At 32.8% G+C, this 15,205-nt stretch overlaps 3 protein-coding genes across 3 annotated transcripts; 2 read left to right on the top strand and 1 right to left on the bottom strand.

The window, feature by feature from the left end:
- Positions 1 to 1,694, bottom strand: LOC149644229 (uncharacterized). Its single transcript, XM_089850335.1, has 4 exons — positions 1,534 to 1,694; positions 877 to 1,015; positions 161 to 578; positions 1 to 14 (listed from the first exon to the last, which is right to left on the bottom strand). Exons 1-4 carry the CDS (start codon positions 1,626 to 1,628, stop codon positions 1 to 3), a joined length of 666 nt encoding a protein of 221 aa, XP_089706461.1. The 5' UTR covers positions 1,629 to 1,694.
- Positions 1,695 to 2,293: 599 nt separating this feature from the next.
- Positions 2,294 to 5,783, top strand: LOC149644228 (uncharacterized). The gene is made up of 7 exons (XM_089850431.1): positions 2,294 to 2,661; positions 3,528 to 3,628; positions 3,836 to 3,901; positions 4,432 to 4,630; positions 4,703 to 4,797; positions 4,889 to 5,108; positions 5,522 to 5,783. Exons 1-7 carry the CDS (start codon positions 2,448 to 2,450, stop codon positions 5,698 to 5,700), a joined length of 1,074 nt encoding a protein of 357 aa, XP_089706557.1. The 5' UTR covers positions 2,294 to 2,447; the 3' UTR covers positions 5,701 to 5,783.
- A 1,858-nt stretch (positions 5,784 to 7,641) lies between these two features.
- LOC149644227 (uncharacterized) lies at positions 7,642 to 9,300 on the top strand. Its single transcript, XM_089850360.1, has 3 exons — positions 7,642 to 8,284; positions 8,349 to 9,126; positions 9,197 to 9,300. The coding sequence occupies exons 1-3, from the start codon at positions 8,148 to 8,150 to the stop codon at positions 9,221 to 9,223; spliced, it is 942 nt and encodes a 313-aa protein (XP_089706486.1). The 5' UTR covers positions 7,642 to 8,147; the 3' UTR covers positions 9,224 to 9,300.
- Positions 9,301 to 15,205: the final 5,905 nt, after the last annotated feature.

The following is a 15,205-nucleotide window of genomic DNA, read 5'->3' as shown; positions in this document are numbered from 1 at the left end:
TCATTGATGGTGAACTGTAGGGGCCAAATATCAAATTTTGACGATTCAAAAATAGGAACGCCGTCAGTGTTCCATGTTATTGAAACGTCATCGTCATTCATGTTACTTCTACGATATTTTGAAGATTTCGTAATATCGGAAATATCGAAGTAGCTTATACTTTTTTTTAACTCGGGGCATATCAATTCTAATAAGTTTTTGATTTGAGATTCAACATCAAATACTAAAAAATAATTTTCACCCTTTAATAGGAAATCTACATTAAAATCCGAGTTGCAAATATCGCACATTAGTTCATCTTGACCCTCTCTCTCTGGTCCCAAATAATTCGATTTACAAGCATCATTTGGACAATAGAAGTACGGTTTAACCAAACCTTTTGGGCTTTCAAAATATTTGTGGAAAAGATACTTTGTTATGGGAAACGATGTGGACACACCTTGCGGTAGATGCCATCTAATTAATTGCAATAAGCTAGAAGTAGCTTCTTCAGATGTGTGGTGTCTTAATATATGCGCCATTATAAGGAGCATACTCTCTTTTTTTGTTAAGTGAGATCCTTCATAAATAGGTTCATCCTGGAATAATGATATGTTGTATCAAAAATTTAAGTGTTAATTAAATGTAGCTAGGCCTATAGTTTTAACTAAAGGAGCTAGAAATAAAATGCCCCCCTCTCTCTTCTGCCTTCACTCAGCGCAGTGTTGCCAAGCCACTGCCACTCGTTCTGAATTACAGGCATTTCTCTGGTCTTAATTGCTTGCATAGCTCACCAATGGTCTCTTGGGTCTGGCAACAATGGAGGCACCGAAAAACTCCCTTTTGCGAAAACTATGTACCATAATAGAGTAACTATTCTTATAAAACATAATATACCATATCAGTTTTTGCGTTATTTTCATTTGTTTCGTCCTCGTTGTTATCATCACTATCATCGTTGTTATCATGACTGTCATCATTTTCATCAATCGAACTAGAAGTGCTGCTATTTTCTGCACCTGGCTCGTCAATGTCCCTTAAATTAATACTAAGAATTTGACTCGGCTATAATAGAGGCCTACCATTTCAAATAATTTCAAGAGTAAAGTAGTATCATAAGTTTATAAGATATGTTCCATAAGTATGTCACTACCTCTACTTCGTAATGCTAGAGGTTTAATGAGAGCTAGTCCAAGAACGACGCGGGAATTGGCTACACTCGGTTTTGCAGTCCATCCTCCTATTTAGTCTACACTAAGCCTTTGATAGCGCCTTACCAGGCGTCGCCTACGTCACTTCATGACAAGCTCTCATTAACGAGGGACACACTTATGGAACATAGCTTATAAACTTATGGTAGTATAGATAGAGTACTGTCAGTGGTACGTGTAGCAACGTCATATTTCCTAAAAACAGGCGCGCACAATATTCCCTATTTCAAAGCGCGGCTAGATCGAGGGAGGGTTAAATTGTCGTTTCCCCTTTTTACTGACACTACCCTATAGAAACTAAGCTTTGAAAATATAATTATCAGTGTTAAGAATAATTTCTTACAAATCTTGGCTTGCTTCCATATCCGAGTCTTCAAGACGTTCTGGATGGTGAATTTGGTGGTTGTTAGATTTGTTAGCGTTTTCTTCGATAGGCATTTGCGTAACAAATTCCGATTCAGAGTCCGAACTTAAGATAACATCTTTGGAAACATTTTGTTTATTTTTTTTGGTATACCGTGCTCGAGATCTTTTCGGTATTGTTTTTCTGTCCGTCCACAAATATTCACGATATCGCTTATTCATAGTAATAATAGGTATTTATATATAATAGTTAATTATGCCTTCAATGTCAAGTTAAAAAATATAAAAATAACCGCCAGCATTTTCTGTAACTTATAAAATAAAAAATATCTCTAGAATTTGCAAGACTAGCTCATGAATTGTAAGTTTTAACTTAACACACTAGTGACCAAAAGCATCCCCCTATCTCTTTGCTTTGCGACACTGGTTTTTGAATTATGCCTGTTACTGAATGCGACCATAGTATAATGGAGCGACCTTGGAGAGGGGTTGAAATCCTTCTAATATATATCCTAGGTTAACCTTTACAGCTCCTTTATCATACCACCTCTTTAACCTAAGACACGAGGTGGAAAGGAGGGCTATGCCGGCCTATTTTCACGGCGAAAAACTCTCCCACTCGGTGGGGCCGATTGTTATCACTTATTGTGGTACTATCAGGTTAAAGTGTCCCGTTCGCGGAAGGCTTATTTACGCTAGTGAATAAGGAGGTTTTTTTGGGAAAAAAATCGCCCCAAACCCCGCCCGGACCAAAATAGGAAAGTTTTCAAATTCCAACGCAGTAACGCACTGTGTACTGAAGGGGTTACGCTAGGAAGTCGTTTTTAATTTCGTTGTTAAAGTTCGGAATTTGTCGTTTAAACTTGATTTAGAAGAAAGTATTAATTAATAATTATGTCAAAATCAAGTTCAGAGTTGGGACTTTTTGTTCTGGTTAAATGGCTCCAGCTAGAAAAGCCTACGTTAGACGTGTATCCCATTAAGACCATTGTAAACAAAGAACTGGCTAACGAAATTTCGGGAGCCCGGGATTTTTCAAAATTTATTGGAATGGAAAGCGAGGTTTACTATAAAAGGAAACCCTATTCAGCTAAGCTGATGGCTTTTGGTAAGTAACCTTTTTTATATGTAGAAGTTTAACCACTGTGTAATGTGAAAATTAAATCTCAGTTTTGAATTTTTTTAATCGCGATTTAACATTTTTAAATGGAGAATGAAATTTAATCGATATATTCATAAAAATCATGTAAATTAAAATAATTTTTCGTAACAAATGCCCGTTACTTTTACTTAAATTTCCAATGTTTAAAACCTAATGCGGTATTCCCCGTAGATTTTGCGGGAGGAAAAGTGGCGATAGAAGTAGAGGTGGAACGCCGCGGTTTAGGCGAGTGTCATCCTCCTTGCTAGTCTTAAAAATGTGAGATAGCAAGGAGGGGTGGGGGAGGAAACGAGGAAAGAAAGACCTCATGGCGGTTTTATAAAAATATAAGCTTCATCATCAAAAAATTAGCGTAGGCTTAATAGCTCAACTTTTTAAACTTACGTAAAACTAATAGATAGTTTACACACATGGAGGATTCAGACCATTTATACCATTTATACCAGGAGGACAGCAACCCGCCTGCTTTTGTCCTCCATGTAGCCTGGCGGTCTGGTGTAAATGGTATGAATCCTCCATGTGTGTCTGTGTCAACTATCTATTGGAGATTTTAGTTAAGTGTCCTCAATTATTCTGAAATCTCTGTATGGCCGCTTCATTCTCTCTTTAATCGCCAAAAATATAGTTAAATTTTCAATTGCTAATTGTGATGCGTACATCAAGTATGTATAACAATATTAATTATCTGAAGTTTTTTCATAATAAATGACAATAAGAGTAATAATAATAATAAATGTTATACAGTGGTTCACCTTGTGCTTTTATTTAGTAGGGAAACGGGTTGGTTGTATTTAATAAATTTAATGTTTCAGGAACTAATGAGGAATTAGAGAAGAAACGAAAACACATGGCTTCCCAAATAATTGTGGATCAGACAGTTACTAAGAAAAGTCGTGATCCAGCTGTTAACAAAGTAAGATAAGAATACAAAATCTTGAAGTCCAATAAAATATGACTGATTGAGCAGTATTTGGGGGCCTAAAATTAAAAATGTTCACATTTATGCAATCTCATAACCATACATGTATTTTTAATTACCACTTACTAACGAATTATGTCATATTTTATGGAAGTAGCAACATTTTATGCAAATCAGGGTAATGTGGGTTTTGTGTGAAAGGTTATTTTTCTGATCTGCGAAATGCAACGAAGGATGACACATTCATCAAGTCGTTCTGTTTATTGGGTGATTTGTTTTAAAAACATTTTATCTAGCCCACAGCTGCCTTTGCCAATGTTCTTTAAAAGTAGAAAAAATAATAGAAGAATAATAGTAGAAGAAATAATTTCTTTTCTTATCTAGTTAATGATCTGTCTTTATAAACGACTGTTTTACACTTAACAGCTTCTCTCTCTCTCTAAATTAATATTTCAAGGTTTTGAAAATAAAAACACATTCTAAAATTCTACTGATGAATTGTATCAGTTTTAACCCAATGTAGTGTAAAAAAAATTATAACCTGTATAATAGCAAGGCCGCTGAGGGTCAAACCAACAAGGAGAGGTAAAATACCTTGAAATTGGAAAATAATTGGGGTGGGGGCTTGCCTCTCCTACGTGGTTACAAGGAGGTATATCTCTGCTGCTGGCCAGAAGCTTTGTAGAAAGAAAAAAATATTTCAAATGGATAGCACTGTGTGGAAACCATGGCAATGATGGCAGAGATATGCCAAATGTACTAACTATAAAGTTCTAATTATTTTCGTATTTATATAGCAAAACCAATTATTATTGAATGAAATAAACACTGAAATTCAGGAAGCTGCTGGTGTTAGTAATTTGGCGGTCATAGAAATAGAAACTATGAATGATTCTTCAAATGCGAGAGAAGAGAAGCTTTTGAAAAAAATTCAAAAACTGAAGAGGAAAAATGAAATTTTGCTAGAAGAAAATGAAAAATTGCAAAAAGGGGCTGGTATGAAATGTTTAATAATTATAAAAGTTGTTATTACGTTTTTTATCAATTTCGAATTTAATTTTTCTACAGAACTGGATCATTTGATCAGTAAGTTGAGAAAGGTGATTCAAACTTGCAAAGAGAGTCGCATTCACTCTGGAAATGAATCGGAACAAGAAGAAATGGTAGGGCAATTGTACAACAGCTTTTATGACTAAAAATAACTTATACTCCATTATCCCTTCATTGAATGTATACGAAAAAACATTTAACTAGGTTGACATTGGAAACAACATATGGATCAAGAAGTCAGATTTGACCAGAGCAGAATTCTCATCTAGTGGAAATCCAAGGTTTTTTGCCAGGAACCTCCTTTTATGTCTTTTTACAGAACATGAATTAGTGAACACTTCAATTAGCGGAAAACAATCCAATGCCTTCAAGGATATTCCAGCTAAACCCCAACTAGACCCAGTGAAAATCAATGCCATTCTTAGTAAGTTCATTTTTGATCCATACAGTGTTATGCAAATGCTTCAATGCATGAGTAATATAAAGAGAAAATAGCCATGAGCCTGACACCTTGTTTGAGTGGTTAGAAATCTAAAAGCCTACCCCCCTCTCCATGTCAGAACAGCAGTCTCACAATATTTTTAAGGCAGCTAGCTGCATTTTACTTCTGTCTTGGCTCATTCAATTATTGGGGGTATAAAAAATTGGGCGACCCTAAATGGGACGGATTGCACAACTGAGTTGAAATTCTCCTACAAGTATAATAATCTCTACTATTTTCTCTTGGTGATATTCAAAATTTCACTTTAATATAAAATAATTAAAATAAAATTAAATAAATCCTAGTATTAATCTGTATTCATAATTAAGCGTTGCTGTTAATATGAATTTTTATAGATTACGTGAAGAGCAAATATGATATTTCATTGGATAAAATTAAAAGGACCATCCAAGACAAAATTAAAGAAGTTACAAATACAAACAAAAAGAAGTCTGGAATGAATGAAACCACTAGACAAGAAGAAACCATTATTGGTGATGTAACTCTTGAAAATGCCAACCAGCCATTTATTTAAAGAACTTTTCATAGTTGTTTTGCTCAGATTTGGAAATGGGTGAAAGATAAACGGAATAAAAAATATATAAATATAAATATAAATTATTTGTTTAATTACGAAGTCCCTAATAATTAGAACATTACAGGGAAAAATCTTTGGGAATATCTTACGAAACTCTTTGGGAATATCTTACGAAAATCTTTGGGAATATCTTACGAAAATCTTTGGGAATATCTTACGAAAATCTTTGGGAATATCTTACGAAAATCTTTGGGAATATCTTACGAAAATCTTTGGGAATATCTTACGAAAATCTTTGGGAATATTTTACGAAAATCTTTGGGAATATCTTACGAAAATCTTTGGGAATATCTTACGAAATTCTTTGGGAATATCTTACGAAAATCTTTGGGAATATCTTAGGAAAATCTTTGGGAATATCTTAGGAAAATCTTTGGGAATTCTTAGGGAAATCTTTGGGAATATCTTACGAAAATCTTTGGGAATTCTTAGGGAAATCTTTGGGAATATCTCACGAAAATCTTTGGGAATTCTTAGGGAAATCTTTGGGAATATCTCACGAAAATCTTTGGGAATTCTTAGGGAAAGCTTTGGGAATATCTCACGAAAATCTTTGGGAATTCTTAGGGAAATCTTTGGGAATATCTTACGAAAATCTTTGGGAATTCTTAGGGAAATCTTTGGGAATATCTCACGAAAATCTTTGGGAATTCTTAGGGAAATCTTTGGGAATATCTCACGAAAATCTTTGGGAATTCTTAGGGAAATCTTTGGGAATATCTCACGAAAATCTTTGGGAATTCTTAGGGAAATCTTTGCGAAGGTTGTTGGGAAATGTTTTTGGAATGCTTTGGAAAATATTTAGGGATTTTCTTCAGAATTTCAAGTACAAAAACTCTTAAGAAAATCTATAGAACATCCTATGGAAAAAGGTGCCAAACTTCCCATTATTTCCCATTGAAATCTCTTGAGAATTTCTAAAAGATTTTCCCAAAAAAGAGTCTCAAGGTTTCTTAAGATAATTTTTGTAAGGGAACGTTGAAACAATGGCCTCATAGAGGATGGTAAAGTTCAATTTTAGAAACAATTAAGAAATATAGGGGCCCCATTAAAAATAAAAATTATTTTTAGTGCTTTGTACGAAACCTTACGAACTTTACTAATTTAAATCATTAGTCCCCGTAAAGTATTTTAAAATCAAAAATTAGACACGAAATGGGGTAAATTATAAATTTCAAGTAAAAGGTTTTTTTAAATAATTTTGTACACGACAACCTTCGAAGTTAACATTTATTCATCCATATGAAAGATAATAAAAGCGTTGCGATTGGCGTCCCCATAGCGGATGCAGTAATTCAAATTTAAACACAAAATGTAATTTATTTCTGATTTCAATTTAACAGAAACACATCAAAAACACGAAGATATTTCTACTTCGTTATACGATGTCTTGAAAAATTTCATTATTTTCACTAAAAGCAAGAAACATGAAAAACCGTTGGCTCAAAGGTCCCCGTAAAGGGTTTAAAAATCCAAAATTAGACGCAAAATGGTGTAAATTTTAAATTTCAAGTAAAAGGTTTTTTTTTGAATAATACTATACACGACAACCTTCGAAGTTAACTTTTATTCATCCATATGAAAGATAATAAAAAAATGTTGGGAATGTGGTCCCCATAGCGGATGTGGTAATTCAAATTTAAACACGAAATGTTATTTATTACAAATTTCAATTTAACAGAAAGACATCAAAAACACGAAGATATTTCTACTTCGCTATACGATATCTAGATAAATGGCACTATTTTCACTAGAAGCAAAAAACATGAAAAACCGTTGGGTCAAAGGTCCCCGTAAAGGGTTTAAAAATCCAAAATTAGACACAAAATGGTGTAAATTTTAAATTTCAAGTAAAAGATTTTTTTTGAATAATAGACAGATTAAGCTCACCCCTCGGAACCGCGTACCGGTACGTGTAGTTTAAAATTCTCCAATTCGCGGGTCTTCTTACGCGTTCTGGTCACCGTGGCCCCGGGAGAGAATTTTTTCTCTCTTCTCAACTTTCAAAAATTCCGCGAATGTCGGTGTCATTAACGCCATCTATGGTTAATAAACAGACTTCATCCTAAAAATATATTTTCAAAAATTTCGTCCGTTGTAGTGCAAGGTCCAATTTTTTTTGTGGTATAAGTTGTTAAAGCATTATATATACACAGAATAAACCTTCAATTAAGGATCGATTAACATGGTAAGAAAATTTATTTTTTTACACCTTATTCAATTATAAAATATTGTATTTATGGCAAGACTTGAAAGTACAAACTACAAAGTGCCACTGCCAACAAAGAAAGACAAAGGTAAGCTTAATTTGGTCATTTTCTATGCTAATTTCCTATGTTTAATCCTGCTAGGATAATGCTGAACTATTATTGTACGCCGATGCAATGGGAAATAATGAAAACTTAGGAGATGTAGAGGAATTGTGGATCTTAGGTCAAATTCGGAATTTCAATCCACCAACGTATCAACAAAGATTTTATTTACGAAACCTTTCGGAAGATGTTGCTACGTTCAACTTTAGGTTTGTTTGTTTTTTCATTTAAGAATTGTTATTTTGTTCTTCATGCTATATTTATATTATGCAGGTTTGCCATTGACGATATTTATAGGCTTGTCCAATTTTTGCGACTTCCCGATTATATCATCTGCGAAAACAGAACCAAAGTTGACAATGTTGAAGCTTTGTGCATTTTGTTGAGGAGATTGGTTTATCCAAATCGCCTTAGCGATTTAACTCCGTTATTTTCTCGTTCAAAAGCGGAGCTCTCGTATATTGTCAAAGCTACGTTGAACTTTATTTATGATCGCCATAAGCACTTATTGCAAGATTTGAACAGACAATGGCTCTTGAAAGAGGATTTAAAGCGATACGCTAGTGCTATAGCTTCAAAGGGTGCCCCTTTGAATAACTGCTGGGGATTTATAGACGGCACAGCCAGACCAATTTGTCGTCCAAAATATGATCAACGCCTTTTTTACAGTGGTCACAAACGCATTCATGCACTTAAGTTCCAGTCCATCACTTCCCCCGATGGGTTGATAGTAAATTTATTTGGGCCAGTTGAGGGACGTAGACATGATTCCCATATGCTTCGTGTAAGCAATGTAATTCATGACTTGGAGAATGTTTGTGGTGCTGATTTTTGCATTTATGGTGACCCTGGTTATCCAATGAGGAATGTTTTGATTGTTCCTTTTCGTGGTGCCCAGCTTTCCCCTGAAGAGGAAAGGTTTAACAAAGCCATGAGCTCTGTTCGGGAGAGTGTTGAATGGGGATTTGGGAAGATCATACAAAATTTTGCTTTCTTGGATTTTAAAAAAAACTTAAAATTGTTCCTTCAACCTGTCGGAATCTACTACATAGTAGGTGCTCTTTTGACTAATGTGCACACTTGTTTATATGGTAGCACATCATCGTCTTATTTTGAAATAGAGACTCCAACTGTGGAGCATTATTTAGAGTATGACCAAGATTAAAGTTATCCTCAATGAAAAGAAAAATGATTGAAATAGCCAAAGTAAATCTTAAAATTGTACAGTTTTTATGGCATGTTAATTAATTTAATTCCCCCAGATTCCTTGAATCATTTTAGATGTTGCAATCGTTATGCTGCAAAAAGGTTGTACAAAATTTATTTAATATCTTATTGAATTAGTATAGGTTGGAAGTCTCTAGGTGTTTTAGAGTTTTGTCGATTAAACTCATCAAGGTGGTATCATACATTTTAATTAATTAGTATAGGTTGGAAGTCTCTAATTGTTTTAGAGTTTTGTCGATTAAACTCATCAAGGTGGTATCATACATTTTAATTAATTAGTATAGGTTGGAAGTCTCTAATTGTTTTAGAGTTTTGTCGATTAAACTCATCAAGGTAGTATCATACATTTTAATTAATTAGTATAGGTTGGAAGTCTCTAATTGTTTTAGAGTTTTGTCGATTAAACTCATCAAGGTAGTATCATACATTTTAATTAATTAGTATAGGTTGGAAGTCTCTAATTGTTTTAGAGTTATGTCGATTAAACTCATCAAGGTAGTATCATACATTTTAATTAATTAGTATAGGTTGGAAGTCTCTAATTGTTTTAGAGTTTTGTCGATTAAACTCATCAAGGTGGTATCATACATTTTAATTAATTAGTATAGGTTGGAAGTCTCTAGGTGTTTTAGAGTTTTGTCGATTAAACTCATCAAGGTAGTATCATACATTTTAATTAATTAGTATAGGTTGGAAGTCTCTAATTGTTTTAGAGTTTTGTCGATTAAACTCATCAAGGTGGTATCATACATTTTAATTAATTAGTATAGGTTGGAAGTCTCTAGGTGTTTTAGAGTTTTGTCGATTAAACTCATCAAGGTAGTATCATACATTTTAATTAATTAGTATAGGTTGGAAGTCTCTAATTGTTTTAGAGTTTTGTCGATTAAACTCATCAAGGTGGTATCATACATTTTAATTAATTAGTATAGGTTGGAAGTCTCTAATTGTTTTAGAGTTTTGTCGATTAAACTCATCAAGGTAGTATCATACATTTTAATTAATTAGTATAGGTTGGAAGTCTCTAGGTGTTTTAGAGTTTTGTCGATTAAACTCATCAAGGTAGTATCATACATTTTAATTAATTAGTATAGGTTGGAAGTCTCTAATTGTTTTAGAGTTTTGTCGATTAAACTCATCAAGGTGGTATCATACATTTTAATTAATTAGTATAGGTTGGAAGTCTCTAGGTGTTTTAGAGTTTTGTCGATTAAACTCATCAAGGTAGTATCATTCATTTTAATTAATTAGTATAGGTTGGAAGTCTCTAATTGTTTTAGAGTTTTGTCGATTAAACTCATCAAGGTGGTATCATACATTTTAATTAATTAGTATAGGTTGGAAGTCTCTAGGTGTTTTAGAGTTTTGTCGATTAAACTCATCAAGGTAGTATCATACATTTTAATTAATTAGTATAGGTTGGAAGTCTCTAATTGTTTTAGAGTTTTGTCGATTAAACTCATCAAGGTGGTATCATACATTTTAATTAATTAGTATAGGTTGGAAGTCTCTAGGTGTTTTAGAGTTTTGTCGATTAAACTCATCAAGGTAGTATCATACATTTTAATTAATTAGTATAGGTTGGAAGTCTCTAATTGTTTTAGAGTTTTGTCGATTAAACTCATCAAGGTGGTATCATACATTTTAATTAATTAGTATAGGTTGGAAGTCTCTAGGTGTTTTAGAGTTTTGTCGATTAAACTCATCAAGGTAGTATCATACATTTTAATTAATTAGTATAGGTTGGAAGTCTCTAATTGTTTTAGAGTTTTGTCGATTAAACTCATCAAGGTAGTATCATACATTTTAATTAATTAGTATAGGTTGGAAGTCTCTAGGTGTTTTAGAGTTTTGTCGATTAAACTCATCAAGGTGGTATCATACATTTTAATTAATTACTATAGGTTGGAAGTCTCTAGTTAGAGTTTTGTCGATTAAACTCAATTGACCTTATAATCAATTCGTATAGGTAGGCAGGGCAGTCTAATTATTTTATAGTTTTGATTAAAATTCAAACCATTTTCTCTATAGCTTGGCAATCTAATAATTTTGCATTTTTCAGCAAAACAAATAAAATAATAGAATAATAATTTTGTCTAACATTTAATTATGAAAAAAAAAACTAATTCACAGCAAGAAATATGTGCAATTAAGAAAAAGATTCAAGTTAAAAAACAATTTTTTGAAAAAAAAAAGCATTCAAGTTACAAAAAAAAATCAAAAGAACAATTCAACTAAAAAAAAGTATTCAAGATTACAACAAAAAAAAATCAAAAGAACAATTGAACTAAAAAAAAGTATTCAAGATTACAACAAAAAAAAAATCAAAAGAACAATTGAACTAAAAAAAAGTATTTAAGTTTACAACAAAAAAAAATCAAAAGAACAATTGAACTAAAAAAAAGTATTCAAGTTTACAACAAAAACAAATCAAAAGAACAATTAAAGTTAAAAACAATTATTCAACTTTACAAAAAATGAGAAAAGTAAAACAAGGCCGAAGTTACGATGTTTTTGCCATTAATTGTTGAATTAAGGCTAACATAGCCTTCCTCTCTTGCTTTTCTAATTCGAACCGTTCCGCCCTTTCCTTTCTTTCACTTTCTTCCCTCTTCTCTCTTAATTCCATCCTTTTCCCTTAAGTCCAGTTCCCTAGCTCTTAAAGCTAGTTCTTCTTTTTTAATTTCTAAATCAGAAGCATTTTTGTTACTGAGATATTGGAAGATATCTCTTTTTACCCTCCTCGGGTTTGAAGTTTCTGGACTGATGTCCACATCTATATTAAAGGATTTTATTTTATAAATGCATTTAAAGTGTTACATTTAACAATTTACCATTGGGATTTAAAGGCGTTCTAGAACGCATTGCTTCCTTTCGCAATTCTATTCCTCTAGCGGAGTCTTCAGCTTCTTTTTTTCTTTTTTGGCTTGCGGCAGATTTTTCCACTGTAGCGCCAGCAGTTACCATTTTGTTTTCCCCCTCTTCTTTTAACTCCTTTAGCTCTTGAAGAAGCTGGCTTCTCTCACTGAACTCCTCTTCAGTTCCTGATTTCCGTAGGTGCTTGTTGTCCTCCTTTATGTAATCACTGAGGATTAAAGTTGTCCTTTCACGGCAACGTCGGGGGCATATATTTGGATAAAAAGCCTTCATTTTTTCAGCCACTGTGGCCCAAGCATTTGACATCAAAGAAGGCCCAAAAGAAAACGGATTCGCTTGAATTACTTCTTTCAATAAACGTATATCAGCGACGCAGTTAAATCTTAATTGTGGTTTTTTCGTGTTATCTTTTTTCCTGTGAAATTAAAATTATATTTAATGGGTCACTATGAATGAAATAATATTGGGACTTACTTATTTTGTTTTAGTGGTGAATTTTCCTTGTCAATGGGGTTTTCTAATGCATTCTCACTTAAAACCCTTAAAAACCTGGTCGGGGTCGGTGGCTCAGTTATTTCTTCTTCAAAGTCTTCGCTTAACTCATCAAAGTTCGGTTGGGAAATGGTCGATTCGTTTTTGTTAATTTTAGATTTATACATTTTTTAATAGTTATTTCCTGACTTAAATTTCAAAATTGGGGAACAAAGAGAAGACCTCGCTGACAGCAGAATGCAGAGCAAACGATTTAGCAAGTTTAAACTTTTCCGTTGGGCAGCTTGGGCTTCCCGGCTTTTAAATAAATTTTATTCTAGCGCCCCCTGGCGCCCCTCATCTCGATCGAAATTTAATATTAACTTAAATTCAATAAATTGTTTGTTCATGATATTTTTAAGGATTTAAATAATTTTGTTAGTTTTGTGGTTATCGTCCATTGTGTGTGTGTGTGTGTGTTTCAGTTTTTTTATTTATCATAGTAGATGGCGTCCAAATATTAATTTTACAGTATGATTTTCACGCGTTCAGACCCAACGATGCTTAACCCATATAGAGACGCGTGCGTGTAGAAAGTCTACACGTACCGGTACGCGGTTCCGAGGGGTGAGCTTAATCTGTCTAATACTATACACGACAACCTTCGAAGTTAACTTTAATACATTCATATGAAAGATAATAAAAAAATGTTGGGAATGGGGTCCCCATAGCAGATGTGGTAATTCAAACTTACACACAAAATGAGATTTACTACAGATTTTAAATTAACAGGAGGAAATCAAAAACACGAAGATATTTCTAATTCGTTAAACGATATCTAGATAAATCGCATTATTTTCACTAGAAGCAAAAAACATGAAAAACCGTTGGGTCAAAGGTCCCCGTAAAGGGTTTAAAAATCCGAAGTTAGACACAAAATGGTGTAAATTTTAAATTTCAAGTAAAAGGTTTTTTTTGAATATTACTATTCACGACAACCTTCGAAGCTAACTTTTATTAATCCATATGAAAGATAATAAAAAAATGTTGTAATGGGGTCCCCATAGCAGATGTGGTAATTCAAACTTACACACGAAATGAGATTTACTACAGATTTCAATTTAACAGGAGGAAATCAAAAACACGAAGATATTTCTACTTTGTTATACGATATCTAGATAAATCGCATTATTTTCACTAGAAGCGAAAAACATGAAAAACCGTTGGCTCAAAGGTCCCCGTAAAGGGTTTAAAAATCCAAAATTAGACACAAAATGGTGTAAATTTTAAATTTCAAGTAAAAGATTTTTTTTTGAATAATACTATACACGACAACCTTCGAAGTTAACTTTTATTCATCCATATGAAAGATAATAAAAAAATGTTGGGAATGGGGTCCCCATAGCGGATGTAGTAATTCAAATTTAAACACAAAATGTTAATTATTACAAATTTGAATTTAACAGAAAGACATCAAAAACGCGAAGATATTTCTAATTCGTTATACGATATCTAGATAAATCGCATTATTTTCACTAGAAGCAAAAAACATGAAAAACCGTTGGGTCAAAGGTCCCCGTAAAGGTTTTAAAAATCCAAAATTAGACACAAAATGGTGTAAATTTTAAATTTGAAGTAAAAGGTTTTTTTTTGAATAATACTATACACGACAACCTTCGAAGTTAACTTTTATTCATCCATATGAAAGATAATAAAAAATGTTGGGAATGGGGTCCCCATAGCGGATGTGGTAATTCAAATGTAAACACAAAATGTTATTTATTACAAATTTCAATTTAACAGAAAGACATCAAAAACACGAAGATATTTCTACTTCGTTATACGATATCTAGTTAAATCGCATTATTTTCACTTGAAGCAAAAAACATGAAAAACCGTTGGCTCAAAGGTCCCCGTAAAGGGTTTAAAAATCCAAAATTAGACACAAAATGGTGTAAATTTTAAATTTCAAGTAAAATGTTTTTTTTTTGAACACGACAACCTTCGAAGTTAACTTTTATTCATCCCTTTTTTTCCTCTCTCGTGCCATAGCCCACTCGATCACGCGCATCACGACGCAAGCTGCTGCCATTATAAAAGCAAGCGCGTGGGCTATGCTCATGCTTATACTTAAGGTCTGTTGGAATAAATAATATAAAAGTAAGGAATGGAAACTTTTCCTTTGCCTTCCGCAGTATAACAAAAACACCTAAAGGATATATTTACGAAAGGCATCGTTAATTAAACTTAAAATAGGGTTTTTAACAACTTCCTCTTATATTAAATTATTCAAAGAGCCAATTTCAATGCTAATGTTTTACTTCCTTAAGAAAGTGCAAAGTGTTCCAATGGTTTGTTTTTCATATTTTTTTATTTAGGATGTAGCTAGATATTATATATTGCACTTAAAAAATAATAAATTTGAAAAATACCTGTTTAATTGATATTTAGAGTAAATTCCATTTTGTGTTTCTTTGATTTATTACATCTATAATATTTCAATTCCGACAATTTTTGACTTATCTTGACTTACACTTTTTGCATCTCCTTAATTT

The sequence above is a fragment of the Phalangium opilio genome, unplaced genomic scaffold, assembly GCF_054372755.1.
Source record: "Phalangium opilio isolate 3A_F unplaced genomic scaffold, DU_Popi_V2 ptg000090l_1, whole genome shotgun sequence".
Classification (NCBI taxonomy): Eukaryota; Metazoa; Arthropoda; class Arachnida; order Opiliones; family Phalangiidae; genus Phalangium; species Phalangium opilio.
This window is presented reverse-complemented; position numbering and strand designations above follow the sequence as displayed.

Coding starts and splice junctions, on each gene's coding strand:
- LOC149644227 (XM_089850360.1), top strand. CDS start 8,148: ATGGGAAATAATGAAAACTTAGGAGATGTAGAGGAATTGTGGATCTTA. Junction 8,285..8,348: donor GTTGCTACGTTCAACTTTAG/GTTTGTTTGTTT, acceptor TATATTATGCAG/GTTTGCCATTGACGATATTT. Junction 9,127..9,196: donor CTGTCGGAATCTACTACATA/GTAGGTGCTCTT, acceptor ATTTTGAAATAG/AGACTCCAACTGTGGAGCAT.
- LOC149644229 (XM_089850335.1), bottom strand. CDS start 1,628: ATGCCTATCGAAGAAAACGCTAACAAATCTAACAACCACCAAATTCAC. Junction 1,016..1,533: donor ATGGAAGCAAGCCAAGATTT/GTAAGAAATTAT, acceptor TATTAATTTAAG/GGACATTGACGAGCCAGGTG. Junction 579..876: donor ATAACGCAAAAACTGATATG/GTATATTATGTT, acceptor TCATTATTCCAG/GATGAACCTATTTATGAAGG.
- LOC149644228 (XM_089850431.1), top strand. CDS start 2,448: ATGTCAAAATCAAGTTCAGAGTTGGGACTTTTTGTTCTGGTTAAATGG. Junction 3,629..3,835: donor GTGATCCAGCTGTTAACAAA/GTAAGATAAGAA, acceptor TTTGTGTGAAAG/GTTATTTTTCTGATCTGCGA. Junction 3,902..4,431: donor CAAGTCGTTCTGTTTATTGG/GTGATTTGTTTT, acceptor GTATTTATATAG/CAAAACCAATTATTATTGAA.